This window comes from Typopeltis vanoorti, chromosome 2 (genome assembly GCF_054136105.1).
Source record: "Typopeltis vanoorti isolate ZY-2024b chromosome 2, IOZ_Tvanoo_1.0, whole genome shotgun sequence".
NCBI classification, from domain to species: Eukaryota; Metazoa; Arthropoda; class Arachnida; order Uropygi; family Thelyphonidae; genus Typopeltis; species Typopeltis vanoorti.
In genome coordinates, this window is record NC_143550.1 from 178209596 (window position 1) to 178230923 (window position 21328).

General features: G+C 37.4%; 1 protein-coding gene across 1 annotated transcript in view; it reads right to left on the minus strand.

The window, feature by feature from the left end:
• Nucleotides 1-3505: 3505 nt before the first annotated feature.
• Nucleotides 3506-21328, minus strand: part of trio (trio Rho guanine nucleotide exchange factor) — a 1056141-nt gene continuing 1038318 nt past the window's right edge. The window contains exon 50 of the mRNA XM_090403001.1: nucleotides 3506-4357. Coding sequence (XP_090259127.1) covers nucleotides 4255-4357 — 103 coding nt within the window. The 3' untranslated portion in view covers nucleotides 3506-4254. The remainder of the gene's footprint in view (nucleotides 4358-21328) is intronic.

The window sequence follows — 21328 nt, forward strand, 5'->3', positions numbered from 1 at the left end:
CGCTAATGTAATATGGTGTCAATGGGGCATTGCATCAAGCAATACTTAGTCTATGTTTGAGTTGTAAGTCAGTAGTTAGAATTGAAGGAATGTTAAATCTGGTGTGAGACAAGGATGTACATTATCCCCTCTGTTATTCATTATCTATATGGATCACATCATGAAGGAAAGTGGTATTAAATATGATATGAAAATTGGAGATGTTAATGTCAGCTTTTTGCTTTATGCGGATGATGTTATACTTCTAAATAAATCCCATACGAGTCTGCAAGATTCTCTGACTAAATTGAATAACTGTTGTAATAGATATGGTATGAAGGTCAGCAATAACAAGACAAAGACAGTGAAAATAGGCAGAAGCACTGAAAATGTCAAATGCATTATGAATGAAGAACCTGTAGAACAAGTAAAACATTTCAGTTACTTAGGCATGATTTTTAGTGAAAATGATAAATTAATATAGAAATAGACAACAGAATCAGCAAAGCTGGTATGGTGGGAAGTCAATTGAATAAATTCATATGGAATAAGAGAGAAATTAGTCGGAACACTAAATTAGCTATATACAAGACAGTGTTCAAACCAGTTTTAACTTATGGATCTGAGAGCTGGGTCAGAAGTAAAACATGACCAAAGACTAGAGACTGCAGATATGAGAGGCCTGAGAAAGATTAGGGGCATGAACAGATGGCATCAATGGTAATATCATATTAAAAACGAGGATATTAGGAAAGAACTTGACATTGTCAGCATCCAGGAATGCGTTAGCAGAGCTAATCTCAGGTTGTATGGTCACTTAAACAGAATGGGCGAAGAAAGATTAGCAAAACAAGTGTTGTCTGGGAGGTTGGCAACAAAATGACCCAGAGGAAGACCAAGATATAGGTGGATTGATACGGTACAAAGTTCCTTAGACGATATAAATATAAGATCTGATAATGTTGGAGTCTTGAAAAGTAACAGACTGATTTGGAGGAAATTTGTAGATAGGAAGTTAGTAATGATGTAATTTTTTTCATGTAGTACTATCACATCGTGTACACCTCTCAATTGAGGGTACATGGCAGGAATTTGTTGATGATGATGATATTCTAGCTCAAGAGTCGGCAACCTTTTCAGACTCGCGGGCCACATTCAACTTTTTATTTTTAATAATAGGGTCTCAAGCATTTAATTAATAGAAAATAGTGAGTAAAAAATATTTCAGTTATCGATTTTTATTATATCAATCTTAAAACACACAGAAATATTTAAAGTACGAGATATGAAACAATGAAAATGAATCTCAATGAAAAATTATTATCACGTAAAACAAAGTAATATAGTTTATGCAACAATATATGTGTCCCTCTGCTTAATGCGACTTTTGGGATTGTTTTCCCTTAGCCACTTGATAACCTAAGGTGAAAATTCGAATCGAAGCATGCAAATGTTCAGTCAGTCAGTCGAGAAGAAAAAAAAATTTTTTTCCCTCTGAAACTCATGGCAGAAAATGCTTGTTCGCATATGTATGTGCTTCCAAATGCGACTATCATCTTCTTTGCGAAATTGATTAAACCTTCAAATTTTTTTGTAATCATCGATAAAATTTTTGGATATTTTCTAACGAAAATGAGTTCTTCATTGTGTTGTAATTCCAAAACTTTCGTCTATAGTCGGTTTGGTACGTCATCAATGTCAATTGTTTTCCCTTAGCCACTTGATAACCTAAGGTGAAAATTCGAATCGAAGCATGCAAATGTTCAGTCAGTCAGTCGAGAAGAAAAAAAAATTTTTTTCCCTCTGAAACTCATGGCAGAAAATGCTTGTTCGCATATGTATGTGCTTCCAAATGCGACTATCATCTTCTTTGCGAAATTGATTAAACCTTCAAATTTTTTTGTAATCATCGATAAAATTTTTGGATATTTTCTAACGAAAATGAGTTCTTCATTGTGTTGTAATTCCAAAACTTTCGTCTATAGTCAGTTTGGTACGTCATCAATGTCAATGTTAAAAGGGTGCAAAAATAATCGCATTTCGATGCTATTTTTATGAAAATCCACAAATCATATTGAAAATTCCGTTTGTAAATTTTCAATAATATCAACAAACGTTTTCTTTTGTGTTTGCCATCCAACTGTAGATGCAAATTTGCAACATATATAATGATGTAGATTTTCTTCTGATATATTTCTTCAACAGACATAGTTTGCCTTCAAAAGCTTTTATGTCAGAAAACAGTTCTGCTAGTAATTTACCTTGGCCCTGAAGGGTCAAATTAAGTTCATTATGGTTGTTGTAATGTCTACCATAAATGCAAAAGACATAATCAATTTTTATCCGATAGTTGTGGGACAGTATTTTTGTGTTCTGTCATTAAAATATCTATCTCTTCATGTAAATTAAAAAATCTTTTTAGCACAGCACCTATACTGAACCATCCAACAGTTGAGTAGTAGATAACGTCCTCTTGAATGTCCATAGAGTCTTTTCTTAATGATAAAATTTTATGGGCCACATGCCATGTAAGTATGGTCAACCTTTTATGGGCCGCCAAAAATGCATGTTTGGGCCGCCTGCGGCCCGCTGGTTGCCAACCCCTGTTCTAGATTAAAGATAGTTGTAGCAAGTGTTTTTGCTAAAAAAAAGTTACAAAGATATCTCATGTACAAATTTGTTTGCTCATTGGATAAAATAGATGAAAACAATATTTCTTGTCAAATATAACTTACTTTCTTTCCTAGTGATAAAACTTGCCATAAGTATCTATAATCAGAGTATTGTAATGATATACTGCTACACCATTTTACTAAGTTGTACTGTATATGGAAATATGATTTCTGCCATTGAGTTAGCTCTCAGCACCCAAGGATATAGCTCCCATAGATGAAATTCCCAATAAACATTGAAGTCTAAGTAGTGACCTTCCCATACTGCATGGCATCAGAAATGCTGAGAAAGGAATGTGTGCAGCATTATAGGGTCTAAGGTAACTTGATGTGAAGTCAACTGCCTCTAAATACCTTAAGTAGTCTAGTTGTGAAGATCTGTTTGTTCAAGCTTCAGTAAAATAAGAATTAACACAATAAAATAATTTATTGTCTTGTATAATTTACTTTCCTTCCCACAAAAAATTGCTGCCATATAATACTGTGTTGAGCCAAAACAGGTGAAGCACAATTACTGACATATTTGAATAATTGTAGTTTCTGGATAATCCAGTTATCCTAGATAAAAATCTACCTTTTCATTGATCTACATACATTAAAGAAAAGTTAATTCTTCTGCAGAAACCAGAAAAAGCAGCTGTTAAAAGTACATATCAAAGGAAATGGATTTCATTAAAATATATAGCTGAAAATAAAGTGACAATTTTGAAGAAAAGTAATTTTTTAAAACAATTATGAGAGATATTTGACATTAGTTAAGAATTGACTTTAATATCTAGTTTTTAAACCATTGCAAATTAAATTTGTTATTTGGGATGCTATGTTAATAATGAATTTACTCTTGAACACAAACACAATACAGCCAAAGTCACTTTATTATGAACAAACTCACATACATTCACCTAAACAGCACACTATTTACATATTTACAAGGGACTGCTTGGGGCAGGCAATGCATAGTTGTTAGTTCCTGAAGCCTGGCTACTACTGTATGCTCTGAGCAAGTAGGAAAATGGACAGAGCAGAATAACTAGTCCCTGTGAGCAGACTGCTGACAAAAAACCATGGAATGGGTTTTATACAAATGACCAACAGTTGTGTAAAAATGCTTCAGGGGCCGAGAGTAGAAAGGATCAGAATGAGCGGAGATTCAGTTCCTAGTTACATATTACATGGACAGAGGGAGTTATCATTATTGTATAATTACTGCCAGCAGTGAATACTTTGGTTAGGAGCAAGGTAAGGATGGAAGGGGAAAGGAAATTGAACAAGCTCTTAAATGGGGTCAGAGCTCTTCTAGTATCAACACCTTTTGAATCATTCAAGGCTAGGAGTTCATATTCTGTTTCTGTACAGCTGACCACAGTACAGTTCCATTTTTGATTTAGGCAACAGAGTGTTTACAAAAAATAAGTAAAAAATAAAAACAAAAAAAAATTTGGCCCTTAAAAAGGGCTGCACTGAGGCACATGAAGTGGACAGTTTTCAAATGTCCCAACAGGCTTGGCCAGGAAACATCACCAACCAATCTCAAAAATGGCTGCACGGCCCGAGACTTTTTTTTGTATAAAATCTTCTGAGATAAGACCTCAAACAAACACTTTCATCGTACCTCGCCTTCTTGCCTTGTCCATCCTGGAGGTGTATCTGCAAGGTTATTAGCTCTTCTTGGACTTTCTGTAGAAGGACTATTTCCGCCACTCTTTCTGTAAATAAAAACAATAAAATCTTTCAATTATTATAATATTTAATAATAAATAAAATTATATCACAGAAATTCTCTGAAAAGAGACGATATAAAGAAAGCACAGTAAAATACGAAGACTATATTAACAAAGCCATTGCATAGTTTAGGAAAGGAGAGAAAATTTAAAAACAGTATATAAAATTGTATCAAAATAATGAAACCAAGTATAAAAGATGAAGAATGATTAAAATAAAATGTGAGAATCATATCTGTAACATGACAAAACAAACTTATAAGTACAGGCAGCCCTCTCGGTTTACACCTCACTTCTATTCCTGAAAAAATGGGCGTAAACCGAATCGGCATAAAACGAACCCAGTTTTAATGGGAGGTATGAAGTTATGTTCTGCGCAGTCAAAAAATATGCACATGAAGTATGTGTAACATTATTATATTTAAAGCTTTGATAATACATAGATATATATTTGTTAAAATAAAATTATTAATAACGAAAACAAAACAAAATTATATACAAAAAATATGCAACTTTGAAAAGATATTACATATTTCTATGTTGAAGTTCCTGGTTTCGGATCACCTGCATTTTTTTAAAAAAAAAGTATCTAGTGTTAACTGTCTAGATTTTCTTTTTCTTTCTTTAAGGAGTTCAGTGTAAGGTCGAATAGATATGATTACACTCCTTTTTACGTTTGCACTCTGTTCCCAATCGTGGTCCATTTTGCAGAGTTTATCAGTCAATCTCTCTATGCTTAGGCAAGGATATGCTGTAAATCAGCCATTTTCATATCTCTCAGAGGACCTTCTTCGTTTTCTTTCTCTTCCTTTGGATGTTGACTTACTTGTTTGGCTAATTCTTTTAAGTCTTCATTGGAAAGTGGTTTATCATGGCTCTCTAAGACTTCTGTCACATTTCAGCTGTAATATCATACAATCCCAAGCTTAGTAACATTTTCAATAACATTCTCCTCTTGTTTTAATTCCTCGAAGTTGTGCATAAATGCTGGAAGAAGTTTTCACCATGCTCCTTTTAAACACATTGCTGATATGTCGTTCCAAGCTACCTTGATGTTGTTAATGCCCTTCAAAATATCGAATGACCGGCAATAGTCTTTAACAGTTTTTCCCTGAAGTGTCCAAGACTCTTAGCATTTCCATAAATGTTATACGGAGGTAATAGGCTTTCAAGATAATAAGCTTGCATGAACACTACACGTGTGTGTAGTGTTCGTGCAGGCTCCTGATAAGATAAGTATTATTTTCAGTTATCGTTGATAAAATTACTTAATATTGCGTAGTTTTGTTTGCCTTGCGTATTTTAGTGCGTCTGTTTGTGTGTTTTTGGTGTGTTATAACTTATTATTTGATAAAACACGTTGCAATAATTATGGCACCTGTACGAAGGAAAATGGCGGCCAGTAATGATGGTTCGCCATCGTTATCAAAAAACGGCATAAAAGAAATGAGCCAGTGTACTAGCTGTGAAATGTACGCTTTGCAGAGTGCGGTCGGAGTGTGGATAGATGATAATAAAGGATTGAATGTGTGTAGAAAATGTAGGAAGAATGAGGAATTGAAGTGTATTACGGAACGTGAGTGCGATATTTTTGTCAAACTTCAGAATGATGAAAATAGCGATATGACAAGAAACGGCAAGGTTGTACATGAGAATTATGAGAGTGTGAATGTAGAAAGTGTGAATGATAGTATTAATGGTTTCTCAGAGAATAAAAAAGATGAGATAGATGCATTGAGTGAGATCGCGTTGTTGAATGGTGCGATAGAAAGGGCAAAACAGCAGCTAGAGTGCATGAACAAAAGTCGACTGAATGAACCAACCAATAATAAAAGGTATGACAGGAAAAATAGGCGTATGAATGTGAACATGAACAAAATGAAGGATAGAGTGCTGTATGGAGACTCATTAGTACGAGGTGTGTTAGTAGAGGATTTGACAAAATCGTACCAACCTGGTGCGACCATAAAGGATGTAACTGAGTCTATTAGAGAGCAAAAGGAAAGGGTGAAAGAAATGATTGTTGTGGCAGGTACGAATGATTTGAAAGGAGATAAAATGGAAATGATAGAAGACCTTAATGAATTGTTTGAGGTAGCAAAAGAAAAGAGTGAGAGAGTTAGAATGATTAGTCTTTTGCCACGGTATGACAGTGAAATGTGTAAAAGGAGGGCCATAATTGCGAATGACTTTATGCGTGGGTTATGTATGATGAGTGGTGTGGAATTTGTGGACGTGTGGAGTGAGTTTGATGGGCGAAAGGATCTATATAAGATGGATGGCTTGCATTTGAATGGTTATGGTGTAAGAAGACTTGAGAAAGTGTTGCTGAATGTAGTGGATGTGCAAATTCAGGGAAACTAGATTTGTTAAGGGGGGGGGAGTAGATATACAGTCCTTAGGGAGGCAGTTGAATGTAAGAATGAATATAATATGCTAGAGCAAATAAGGACAACAAACCATAGTGGGATAGTTAATATAAGGAATCTAGTATTAGGAACAAGAAGGAAGAGTTTTTGGCCATGGTTGGCACTTCCAGACCACAGGTTATTGGTATTAGTGAAACATGGCTGACTGTAGATGATATAGCTAGTGGGATTGAATGTGATGGGTATAGTGTGTTCAGGAATGACAGAGAGAATAAAATGGGGGGAGGAGTATTGTTGATGATAGCTGATGAGCTACAGCCAAGGAGAATAGAAGTTGAATTGCAAGATAGAGAAAAGAGCACATTTGAGGCCATTTGGTGTGAGATTGTGGCTAGCAGAACTAAATATACAATTGAGTGCTGCTATAGACCAGGTGATGGAAAAGATGGTGGTGACAGTATGCACAAGCAAATAGAAGAAATGAGTGGAAGGAGGGTGATTATTATGGGAGATTTCAACTATGGTCGCATTGATTGGAGTGAGGAGAGGACACACGGGAGGAAGGAATTGGATTTTATGCGGTTATTAAGGGATAACTATCTGCGACAGCATGTAATGGAAAATACTAGGGGTCAGAGAGTGCTTGACCTAGTAATTACATCTGAGGATTTGGTTGTAACAAATATGACCACACTGCCACCAATTGGTGAGAGTGATCATAGGGTCTTGACTTGGGAGGTGGCTAAAGGTGTAGAATTTTCAATTAAGACAGGGTACATGTGGAATTATCGGGCTGGAAAGTATGACAAGCTTAGGAATTTGATTGGCTCAGTGCCATGGCATGTACAACTGCAAGGACTAGAAGTTGATAGTGCATGGGAGGTAGTTAAGAAGTGCTTGCATGAAGCAATGGCTGACTGTATACCTAGAGTCCGAATAATAAATCAAGTAGGGGTTAAATGGATGAATAACACCATTAAGCTTGAGCTGCAAAAAAAGAAACAACTATGGAGGGAATTTAAGGAGAAAGGTGACCGGCAGGCACATGAACGGTATAAAGCGCAGGCCAGAAGGGTGACGAGTGTGGTAAGAAAAGCAAAAAAGGATTACGAAAGAACATTGGCCATGCAGGCTAAAGAGAATCCTAAACAGTTTTTTAGATATATAGCAATTAAAAGGAAAAATGTACATGGCAGAATGATTTTAAAGAATGCCGATGGTAGGGAGGTAACTGAATCAGTTGAGATAGCTGAGTTACTGAGTGAGCACTTTGCAAGAATATATCATCCAGGTGGTGACATTGCAGAAATGAATAAACCACTAGATTATACGGGAATTGTGGTGAATGAAGTGGAGGTGAGTAGTCTATTGCATAACATCAATGTCAATACATCTGTGGGATTGGATGGTATACCAGCTCGTGTAGTACGAGAAGCAGCTAAAGAATTGTCAGTACCCTTGACCATTTTGTTTAATTTGAGTCTCGGGTCTGGGTTAGTCCCGAGCGGGTGGAAGGAGGGGAAAATAGTTCCACTGCATAAAGGTGGTTCCAAGACTGCTGTTGTAAATTACCGACCGATTAGCATATCAGGAATCATTGTCAAGGTCTTAGAGAAATTAGTCAAGAAAAGAATACAGGATTGGATAGATGAAAATGGGATATTGTATGGGGGACAACATGGTTTTGTGAAGGGTAGATCATGCCTCAGTAACTTGCTCACATTTTATAACACAGTGACGGCTGAACTGGATAGGGGTAGTGGGTTTACAGTGATACTACTGGACCTTGCCAAGGCCTTTGACAGGATACCACATGGAACCCTAATCAGTAAATTGGAGCAGATGGGGATAGATATAGAGTTGGTAAGATGGATAGGAGGGTGGTTGAAGGAGAGATACCAGAGAGTGGTTTATTCAGGAGTGGAGTCAAAAAGACGTCTTGTGACTAGTGGAGTGCCGCAGGGCTCTGTTCTTGGACCACTGCTTTTCAATTTGTTCATCGATGATATTGGAAAGGATCTGAGAGGAAGTGTTTACTTGTTTGCTGATGATGCAAAGTTGGGTAGAGCAATTGTGAGTGCACAGGATGTCAAAATTTTACAGGATGATTTGGATAGTTTGGAGGACTGGGCTAGGAAAAATGGATGTCAGTTTAATGTGGCAAAGTGTAAGGTTATGCACTTTGGGGTGAAAACAATAGCAGCAGTATATCGCATTGGTGGAACCATACTCCAGGAGATCGATGAGGCCAGGGATTTGGGAGTGCGCTGGTGGATAGGGAGTTGAAGTTTAGGGGGCACATTGCAAAAGTGACTAAAACAGCTCACCAAAGCACTTGGCTTATGAAAAATACTTTAACATGCAGAGACAAACAAGTTGTTGTTCCTCTGTATCGAGCCTTGATAAGATCCCATCTGGACTTCTGTGCCCAGTTATGGGCACCAGGGTTTCTTCGTGATGGGGAAGAAGTGGAGAGGGTCCAGAGACGAGTGACCAAGATGATAGCAGGTCTGTGGAATGAACCTTATGAGAATAGGTTGAGGATTTGTGGGTTGCAGAAATTGGACGATAGGCGAAGGAGGGGTGATATGATTGAGACATTCAAATTACTGAAGGGTTTTTATAAGATTGATCCAGAAGATATTTTTGAAAATATGACTGGTGGTGGGAGGACTAGGGGCCATGCATGGAAGCTGGGCAAGAGCATGGTTGACAAGGGTGTTAGAGCTAGGTTTTTTACTGGGAGAGTGGTGAATGAGTGGAATAAGCTTCCAGAGTCTGTTGTGGGTGCTACGACTGTGAATGAGTTCAAGGCAAGATATGATAGATACTGTGTGAATGTTGAATAGTTGTTCCAGACATGATGTTAGGGCCTCCCTCGATGAGTCTGTCGACTCCTTGGAGTTTCCTGGAACAATAATAATAATAATAATAATAAAAAGATTGATATAATCCCCTGATCCATCGGTTGCAAAAGCGATGTTGTGTTTGGGGGCATGTAAACAACCTTGACATCCAATGGTGTTCTTACTTCAGCAAGGTTTCGAGGATGTCCAGGGGTATTATCCAAGAGAACCAATGGCTGTTGGCTGGCAAATCATTTTCTTTACAGAAGCGAAGCACGGTAGGACAAAAATAATTTGTGTACCAATCTTTAAAAACGTCTTGTGTAACCCAAGCTTTCTTGTTCCATTTCCAATAGACTGGCAGCATGGCTTTTAGACCCTTGAAGGTGTGTGGTGTCTATGAATGGTACACCAACATTGGTTTAAGTTTCAAAGTTCTGGAGACATTTGCACCCAACAAAAGCTTAAGTCTATCTTTTGCAGTTTTAAAACCTGGAGCGGAATGTTCTTCACAGGAAATGAAGGTGCGTGATGGCAATTTTTTAATCAGCATTAAAAATGAGATCAGGAGGATAACTTCTTGTTCTACACAGTCTTGAAATTCTTCAGGAAAAGCAGCCACTGCCGCAACATCTGCACTTGCTGCCTCACTACATAATTTGACACTGTGGCACTTACTTCGAGACTTAAATCTCATGAACCAACCTTCGCTTCCTAAAAATGTTTCTTTGCCTCCATCTGTCTTTTTAAGATCCTCAAAAATTGGTTTTGCTTTCTCAGTTAAAGCAGTCTGCATCAGGGGAATGTTTTTCTGATTCAAGTCATCCACCCATAATGATAACAATTTTTCCATTTTTTCATGAAGTTTACCCCTGCTATAACATACATGTTTTGCATCTAGTGCTACTGTAGATTGCTGCGCAGACTATTTTATTCTATCTGCATTTTTCATAATTGTAGTAACAGTCGATGGAGGTAAGTTCATACTTCTACAGACATTAGCACGTGTCTGCCCATCTTCCATTCTTCCAATCACCACCATCTTCTTTTCAAGTGTGATTGATTTCCGCACCTTCTTAAGACCAAATTCTGATAATTTTTCTGCACTTCTATTATCAGACATGGTATGTAATTATGTACTTTATCAATTGAAATATGTATGTACGTAAAAAATAGGTAGATTTAACATTAAAACTAGGTTTGATACATATACGTTGTAGTAGCTCGGTAAACACTCAAACAGTAGAGTGCCTGCTAGCATCGTTTCTCAGTCACCCACACTACAGTAAGAAAGCACGCACAGGCAACTGCTGTTATTGTGAATCAGCATAAACCGAGGGCTGCCTGTATTTGATTGCAAATGTGTATAAAACATCTATCAAAGTTCAGCTTAAAGTTCCCTGTCCTACCACATGCATTTGTTTTCATGATAAAGGATACAAAAATTAAACAGACACTCAATTATCTGTATGATTTTTTTTTCCCTAATGGATTCCTAATAATACCAGTCTTCAAGAAGGGAGACCAGAGAGATTGCAGAAACTACGTGGCATCTCTTTGCTCAGCCTGCCTGGGAAAGTATATGCTAGGTGCTTGGAAAGAAAGTGCAGGAGCATAGTTGAGTCAAAGTTCCAAGAAGAACAATGTGGCTTTCGTTCTGGTAGAAGCACACTGACCAAATCTTCACTTTAAGGCAAGTCTTTGAGAAATCTTGGGAATATGCCAAGAATGTCTACATGTTTTGTGGACTTGGAGAAGACATATGACCAGGTTCCTCAGGATATGCTTTGGCAAGTAGTACAGGAGTATGGAGTGGATGGCCAACTATTAGCAGCCATCAAGTCCCTGTATGAATTGAATGCCCAGAGTTTTGTGTCAGGGTAAACAGCACAAAGTCTGAATCTTTCACAGTCTCCATTGGTCTCCGCCAAGGGTGTGTCACCCCCTCCTTTTCATAATATTTATGGACTGGATTGATAGGCACAGCCAAGGCAGTGAGTGTGTCAGAATCGGAAGATGTAGCATTGGACATCTGCTTTTTTCAGATGACCTAGTTCTGCTTAGCTCTGTCACAGATGACCTCCAGCAGACCCTGGATAGGTTTATAGCTGTTTGTGCAAAAGCCGGGATGAAGATCAGTGTGGCCAAAACAGAAACATTTGTTGTCTTGAGACCACACGTAGACCCACTGAGGCAGGTGGAGAAGTTTAAATACCTTGGGTCCATATTCACAAGTGATGGAAATTGGGACGCAGAGCTAGATAATCGAATTGGTTCAGCAAGCGCAATATTGCGGGCTGATTGGTAGTATTGAAGCGGGAGTTAAGCCAAAAGGCAAAGCTGGCTGTCTTCAATACAGTCTATGCCCCCATCCTCACATATGCTCATGAGAGCTGGGTAATGACCAAACAAATGCAGACACGAATCCAAGCAGCTGAAATGAGGTTCCTTCGATGGGTTGCGGGGCTGACAAGACTCGATAGGGTCAGAAGTTCTGCAATTCGGGGAAACCTTCAATACTCAACCGCTGTTTCTCTGTGTTGAGAGATCACAGTTACGATGGTATGGCCACCTGGTCAGAATGCCACAAGAGAGGTTCCCCCACCAGGCCCTCTTTGCTAAGCAGAAGGCCAAGGACTCACTGGATAAAACTATATCCAAAACCTTAGGTGGAAACATCTGGGAGTTCCACCAGAATTTAGTGGCGGAGGATTGTGACCATTGGAAGTCCCTCTTGCAGCTGCTGCCCCGACAACCCAATTAGGAAAGGTGGGCTTTGAACATGGATGGATAAATGGTTGCAAGTTGATTTCAGATGATGGAGAAGTGACGTTTGTGGGACTTGTAGAACCAAAAACGATTTTTTATGTTTGTTTACTAATGCCAGAAGTATCTGAAATAAGAGGAATGAAGTTGTTGCATTGATTGAGTTAATTTGCCCCAAAATTGTTGGTATAAGCAAGACATGGTTACATGAGGATGACATCCTGACAGGAACAGAGATGAATGGATATATTTTTTGTGAAGACAGACAGAGAAGAAAGGGAGGAAGAGTACTGTTAATAGTAGCAGATGAGTTCTGCCCATCTAAGACGGATTTGCAAGGTTCAAAATAGTGGCTGCGGTTTTGAGGCAGTATAGTGTGAGGTAGAGGTGAACAGGATGAAATATTTAGTTGGGTGTTGCTATAGATCTGTCCTACCACATATGTGGAAGGTAATGAGAAGAAATATAGGCAAATCAGCCTTTAATTATGGTCTTATGCAATGGAATCAAGAGACTGAATCTTGGGACAAAAAGAATGAATTTCTGTAGATTTTGAGAGACAGTTACCTTAAACAGTAGACAACAGAGGATACACGGGGATCAAGGGTATGGGATTTGATCATCTCATCAGATGATGTGATCATAAATGGGGTGTCAAATCTTCAACCAGTTGGTGAGAGTGATCTGAGGCCTTTTATTAGAAAGGGATAGATACATGTGGAATTATAAGGCTGGTAATTATGAAATGTTCAGGAAACAGCTTGCAGCAATAACTTAGAATGAGGAACTAGATGGGAGGGATATCAATGCTGTTTGGGCCTACTCAAGAACTATTTGGTGGAGGTAATATCAGAATTTATTTCAGATGCATGGAAATGGGGATGTGACTTCAATGTTGCAAAATAAGGTTTTAAAATTTGGGAAACAAAGATGGGATGTAGAATCTATGCTTGGTGGGGATATATTGTTGGAGGTTGAGGAAATAAGTGATTTGGGGTGATAGTGAACAAGGATCTGAAATTTAGGGGACACATTGCGAAAATTGTGAGGACAACACAAAGAATTCTGGAATAATGTGGAGGACAGTGACTTGTAGAAGTAAGGGGATTCTTGTTCCATTGTGGCTTGATTAGGCCACAAATGGACTTCAGTGCACAGATTTGTCACCTGGTTTTCAAAGAAATGAAGAGATGTTGGAAAGTGTCCAGAGACGACTTACTAAGATAGTTTCTGGTCTCTGGAATGCTGAATATGAGGAAAGGTTGAGAAGATGCAATTTACAGTCTAGTGGATAGGAGGAAGAGGGGTAATATGATAGAGACCTACAAGTTAGTAAGGGGTTGTTAAAGGATTAATGTTGGAGAGGTTTTACAGCAAACGATGGGAGATCAGGGGAGAACCAAAGGACATCCATGGAAGCTGTATGAGGAAGGTGTGAGTAGGGGAGTGAGAAACAGGTTTTTTGCATAGAGAGTTGTGAATGCCTTGCCAGAGAGTATGGTGGCTGCAGAGAATTTGAGTACAGCAAAATGCAGTAGGGGGCAGTAGTTATCTAATGCAGCTAAAAAAAAACCCTAGGGAATTTTTTCAATATGTGGCCAGTAGAAGAAAGAATGATTATGAAAGGATGGCACTGACTGGTGAAAATGGGGGAATGATAACTGCTGCAGACGATATAGTTGAGGTATTTAATGAGCAGTTTATAAAGATATTTCATTTTGTGAATGTGACACCATGCAGAAACTGAATGTAGAGGGAAAGGAGGAGGAGGACTGTTAGTGAGCAGGACGTATATGAGGAATTAAATATCAAGTCCTACAGTTTTATTAACCTGATGTTAATAAGACTGTAGGGATTGATGTTATTTCTCCATGTGTTTTGGGGGAATGTTCTTGGGCGTTAACAATAACTTTTACATATCTTTTTAAGAAGAATCTTGCACTGGGACAAGTTCCAAAGGAGTAGAAAGTGGGCAAAATGGTTCCAATTCATAAGGAGATAAGATATGAGGTAATAAGACTGAGACTTTGAATTATAAGCCAGTCTATATTGTAATATCTAGTAATCTATATTTTAATTTTATTATTATGTCGAACTGCACCAATTGTAATATTTAGTTTTTTATTACGTTACTTTTTTTCCCTAAGTGTTCCCCCTCTTACTTCATTAGTTTTCATGGTTGCTTGAGCATGTACAAAATGCCTATATGCTCTAATCTCTAATAACTCACGTATAACACTATTATTTAACTTTTGCCCTTTCATAATCTACTTAGTTTAACTCCCCCCCCCCCATTTCAAGGACATAAAGTATAGTCTCACACGTGCTAGTATCGTAGACTTAGGAAAAGCGTCTGGCTGGGACCAAATCCTTAATCTATGTTGCTATAATTCAAATGTATTAATCCTTAAAAATTTATTTTTGTTAACGACCGCTATTAAGGATTGTATAAAAGAATTTTCTATCTTTCCTTTACATACAAATGAATATTTTAGCTAAGCACGTGGAATAACTCTTAAATCTATTCTATCTCAAGCACAACTCCGAATTATTCAGTCATGGCTGAAACTTTACTTAGGTCACAGAGGTTCGATTTGTTTTTATGAGACAGTGCATTGGCTAACAAAGATCAGGCAAGCTATTAACAAAATCAAACATGTTTATTCTAAGACAATTATGTACAAAAGTAAATAGGACATATCACATGTTTATTTCTCCACACATTCATTAGAACAATTCACTTAAAGCATTAGACAAAGAAATTATTTACACTCCACTTATTAAACACGTTGATGGATTTTAGCACACGTAACCTTACTCTCATTACAACTAACATAAGGCAAAATTACACTATACACGTTCTAAACATTAAGTAACACAAACGTTATTCATGTCTACAGTAGTCTATTATACACATTCAAATTGATGTTTGGCTTTCTGATCGCTTCAACATTATGTCATCAGTTAAACAGAATCAACATCTACCGTCTGTGCACACAATCTAGGCTATTAACATAAAGCAATCTACTTACAAGCTCACTATGTCATTGTACAGTCCTGAATCCAAAAGGTTTAAGGGGGAATTCCGCTGGCGCAATTTCTTTTCTTGTGCAATGGCTGTAATTGGGTACAATCCGGCAGTTGTTATCTTACAGATTCCTTCCTTGTAACTTTAATGCACTTTTTCGTTGATGTTAAGAAGTTCGTCAGCTGCTACAAATCAGCATGCATGTGGATCGGTACATTCTTTGAAGAATTTCATAGAAGGATATCTTGTAATACTGCCAGCGAACTTCCCATGATCTCCAGAAACTATTGCCCACGGGATTGCGACTCTTCCTGTCCTCAAAAAGCTTGCCACAGCAATAAAAAACAAGAGAGAGCCCTTCTTGCCCCTCAATCTCCGCCTTTTGTATCATATCCAAAAAAACTTCCCGGATTCACTGGTAGCACCCTTATCACCCACGCTTACATTAGGTTTTGGTGGCAAAACTCATAATCCAGTGACCTTTGAGACTGTTGATGACCTTGAGTTTACCAGCCTAATCATGTCTGAGCTTTTTAGTTACAGTTTCTTGTGGTTCTACATTCAGTTATATTATCAATATATTACAAAAATATTGGGGTGCTTAAGGGTCAGAGCTGTATAACTGATATGAGATCTCCACATAGCCTTTAAAGGAATGCGGAGAACCGACCAGGGCTTCTGACCTAATGTCCAATCCTCACCTTCTCTTGGTGCACCCTGTTGGGTATCTACTTGGATATACTAAACGAACGAGGATGGGCTAGCAATTTGGGATTTAGCCGACCAAATTATATTCTTATTGGTTAAACCAAAATAAAAAATGATGGTACAACATGACAAAATTTCATGCCGGCTGGGGCGTCGCCTGGTTAAACAAGGCCCAAATTGTTTTTGCCAGAGAACCAGGGCAAACAGCGAAAAGTCAGCTACTGGAACAAATCTGAAAACAAACCCCAACTCAACATCACCAGAGTTAAAGATCGGTACTATCAACGTAAGAAGCCTGAATGGCAAAAAAATGGAGCTAGCTGAGGAATTAGATAAGTACCAGATAGACATAATAGGGGTGACTGAAACAAAAAAGGCCAAAACTGGTGAGATCTTTCTGAGCAATAAATACAAAATGTTATATTCAGGCAATGACAATCTAGGAAAAGAAGGAGTAGCCATAGTATTCAACACAAAATACGAGGCTATTCTTCTTGAATGGCAGTCAGTCTCAAGTAGAGTAATGTGGGCAAATATGAGAATGGGGAACTGGACAATGAGACTTATTTGTGCCTATGGTCCCACAGAAGGTTCTACTAAGGTAGAAGTGGAGGAATTTTTTGAAGCTTTAGAAAAAGCAACTGACACAATGAAAAATGAAAAGTTGGTCCTTGTTGGGGATCTAAATAGCAGAGTAGGAAATGACTGTGAGACATACAAAAATATTTTGGGAAAATTTAGAGAAAAGAGCAAAGCTAATAATAATGGCAAATATCTGTTGGATTTCTGCTCAGGACATGGACTGGTTATTACTAACACCATGTTCCAACATAAAAATGTGCACAAATTCACATGGAGAGAAGAGGCTAGGAATAAGAAAAGTCTCATTGACTATGTTATTGTTAATGTTAATAGTGATGTTTTCTCCCTGGTGCAGGACACCAGAGTGTACAGAGGATTTGAAATTGGAAGTGATCACTATCTAGTCTTGAGCAAGATAAAATTGAATTTCATATTGAAAAGAATAACATGTAAGAAAGTTTTAAAGCGAATAAAAGTTGAGCAGCTCTCAGATGTGAACTGTAGACTAAAATACACAAAGATTATTGAAGAAAAAATGAAAGAGTTTGAGAACAGGAATCAAACCTTGGAGATTAAGTGGCAAAATCTGAAGAAAACATTGATTGATTCTGCCAGAGAGGCATGTGGTGAGGTTGTCTGTAAGGATAAAAAAATCAGAACTCCCTGGTGGACACAGGAAGTTAAAGAGGCAGTGAAGGAAAAGAAAAAAGCATTTCAAAAATTCCTGTCAAATAAGTCAGCTTGTGTTCTTAAAGAATATAGAGACAAATGCAAGAATGCTAAAAACTGTGTAAAACTAGCTAAACAAAAGTCATGGGAGGACTTTGGCAAGAATATAGAAAATAAATATCAAGAAGATGGCAAAATATTCTGGAGGTTGTTGAAGAAGCTTAGGAATGGAGGAAAGAGTGCTGTAAAAGGAGTTAGAGATGATAAAGGTGACATGAAAACGGGAAAAAAAGATATCCTTGAAGTATAGAGTAATTACTTTGAAAAACTTCTAAATGAAACAAGCAGTGATGACAGCATAGTGATAAAAAACACTGACCACAGGCATGCAATCAGGAATACATATTCATACTTGAAGTAGAAAAAGCCATCAAAAGCATGAAATGTGGAAAGGCAGCAGGAGTAGATGATATTTGACCAGAAATGCTGAAGTATGGTGGTGTGAGGGTCTTACAGTGGCTGCACTGCATAGTTCAGAAGGCCTGGACAGAGGGATGAATTCCCGATGATTGGAGTAGAGCTCTCATAGTACCCATATATAAAAAGGGAAATAAAACTGCATGTGAGAATTACAGAGGTATTTCCCTACTGAGTGTTCCTGGCAAGATCTATGCAAGTATACTTGAGAAACGGTTGAGAAGAATTGTGGAAGAAAAGCTTGGTGAAGAACAAGCTGGATTCAGGCCAAATAGAGGCTGTCAGGATCAGATCTTCACTTTACGACAAATAGTCGAGAAAGCATGGGAATATAACAAAGATCTGTATTTAAGTTTTGTCGATTTGGAAAAGGCATATGACAAGGTGCCAAGAGAGAAGCTATTCAATACGCTGCAGTTATATGGTGTGAATGGGGCATTATATCAAGCAATACTTAGTCTTTATTTGAGTTGTAAGTCAGCAGTTAGAATTGAAGGAAGTACAGGAAGATGGTTTAATGTTAAATCTGGTGTGAGACAAAGATGTACATTATCCCCTCTGTTATTCATTATCTATATGGATCACATTATGAAGGAAAGTGGTATTAAACATGATATCAAAATTGGAGATGTTAATGTCAGCTCTTTGCTTTATGCGGATGATGTTATACTTCTAAATAAATCCGCTACAAGTCTGCAAGATTCTCTGACTAAATTGAATAGCTGTTGTAATAGATATGATATGAAGGTGCAATAAAAAGACAAAGACAATGAAAATAGGCAGAATCATTGAAAATGTCAACTGTGTTGTGAATGGAGAACCTGTGGAACAAGTAAAACATTTCAGCTACTTAGGCACGATTTTTACTGAAGATGGTAAATTAAATATAGAAATAGACAACAGAATCAGCAAAGCTGGTATGGTGGGAAGTCAATTGAATAAATTCATATGGAATAAGAGAGAAATTAGTCGGAACACTAAATTAGCTGTATACAAGACAGTGTTCAAACCAGTTTTAACTTATGGATCCGAGAGCTGGGTCAGAAGTAAAAAACTTGACCAAAGACTAGAGACCGCAGATATGAGAGTCCTGAGAAAGATTAGAGGTGTGAACAGATGGCATCAATAGCAATATCATATTAAAAATGAGGATATTAGGAAAGAACTTGACATTGTCAGCATCCAGGAATGCGTTAGCAGAGCTAATCTCAGGTGGTATGGTCACTTAAACAGAATGGGCGAGGAAAGATTGGCAAAACAAGTGTTCTCTGCCAGGTTGTCAGCAAAACGACCCAGAGGAAGACCAAGATATAGGTGGATTGATACGGTACAAAGTGCCATAGAGGATAGAAATAAAAGATCTGATAATGTTGGAGTCTTGAAAAGTAACAGACTGATTTGGAGGAAAATTGTAGATAGGAAATTAATAATGATGTAATTTTTTTCATGTAGTACTATCATATCCTGTACACCCCTTGAGAGTACACAGCAGGAATTTGATGATGATGATGATGATACAAAAATATTACATTACATTAGATAGTATATACATTCTTAATTATAAGTACGTAGACTGTTCAATAAGTAATAAGATTATATTTATACAGAAAATCGATTACTTTTAATCGTCATCATTTACATGGTCTTTTTCGAAGTAACTACCATGAGACGCGATGCATTTGTCCCAACGTCCACTTCTTAAACACATGTTAAAGTCTGTTTATTGAGAGTTCTTTCAAAACTGCCTCCGCAGCTTTTACACATGCTTTGTTACTTTCGAAATGGTGGCCTCTTTGTGGTTTCTTGAGCTGAGGAAACAGCCAGAAATCGCACGGTGCGAGATCAGGACTGTATGGAGGGTGTTGTAGGATATCTGTGTTGTTCTTCTACAAAACGTCCACTACACAACCAGCAATATGTGGCCTTGCATTATCGTGGTGCAATAAGAAGCCATTCTTCAGCAATGGACACTTCCTTTTGACGTGCTTGATGATAATCGCTGTGTTGATCATTGTCTCTCTGATGGACGTTGAAGGTCTTCCCTCACGTTCAAGATCTTCCACATTTTGCCTTCCTTCCTTAAAAGTTTTATGCCAGCGAAAAACACTTGCCCTCGATATTGCTTTATCGTGGAATGCTTCGCGTATCATGTTAAAAGTGTCCGATGCTGATTTTTGCAAACGCACACAAAATTGAATCGCATAATGCTGTTTCAAGAATGCTTCCATTTCGAAGACTGGTCACGCCTTGTAGGCACGGCGATGAGCACTTGCGTTTAGTCACGTGACACTCTGGCACATCAGCCCGTATATGCCATCTATCAACCTCTCTTTAATATTGTGATGAGTGATTTCGCCTCAGTAAAATTAGTCTTATTACTTATTGAACAGCCCACGTATTTTATGGCCCATGTAAAATCTATATAGGTGAAAAATATTTCTATTTTTCACCACAAGTGATTTAACAATATGTCTGGAGCTGTGGTTAAAGTGTTGGAGACATTATTTAGGACCAACATTCAGAATTGGGTTGACAACAGAAAAATGCTCTTTGTTGGCCAGCATAGATTTATTAAAGGAAGATCTTGTTGTAGCAATATGCTTACTTATTATAACAAGGTAACAAATGCAGCGAATAAAGGGATGCATACACAGTGGTATATTTAAATTTTGCAAAGACGTTTGATAAATTTCTACATGACAAGCTGGTAATTAAACTGGAATGAATAGAGCTAAACAGTAGATTAATACACTAGATTCGAGATTGGCAGTCTGATAGGTATCAGCGTGTCTGGACAATTCATTGTGTAGAAAATTAATCCTGAGAATATTCTTTGCAAGAAAATTTGAAATCCTATTTCATGTCATTCTCATATATGAAAAAAAAAAAAAAAGAAATATTTCATGTAATATTTATTATTTCAATTATATTTAGCGTTCTGTAATTTTTTATTCCATATAAATATTTTGTCTTTTCTGCCTAACCACCAATAGGGTGGTTAGAGAGAAAGGACACCATATTTTAGAATAATAGTTATTTCCACCAACTAATATTTATAGTTAACTATTTGCATACTCCTATTAACTATTCTATTAATAGTTAGAATAGTTATTAGGGACAATAAAATATGTAAGGATAGTTAGGAAGAAAAGGCACAATATTTAAGAATATTTATTCTTCTAACCATCCACTATTTTTCTGTTCTGTGCATTTAGATATCCATCCAGGTGTGATATATTTTTTACATGAACAAATTCAGAAGGTGAGGTGATTCAGTTATTGAATACATGTGTATTTTGAAAATCACTGAACTTTCCCTGCATAGTAAAGACATCTTGTGTGCTGCTATCATTTACCGAGCTCGTTTAAGATCATCAGTACAATTTTGAATAGTTATATTAAAGAAAATTATAATAAAATTACGTAAATGCAATCATAATGATAGCAATCAGCATAAGCTAAATTTACATCTGTGGCTTCAATACTAGTGTTTACCTTTTCCACCAATACT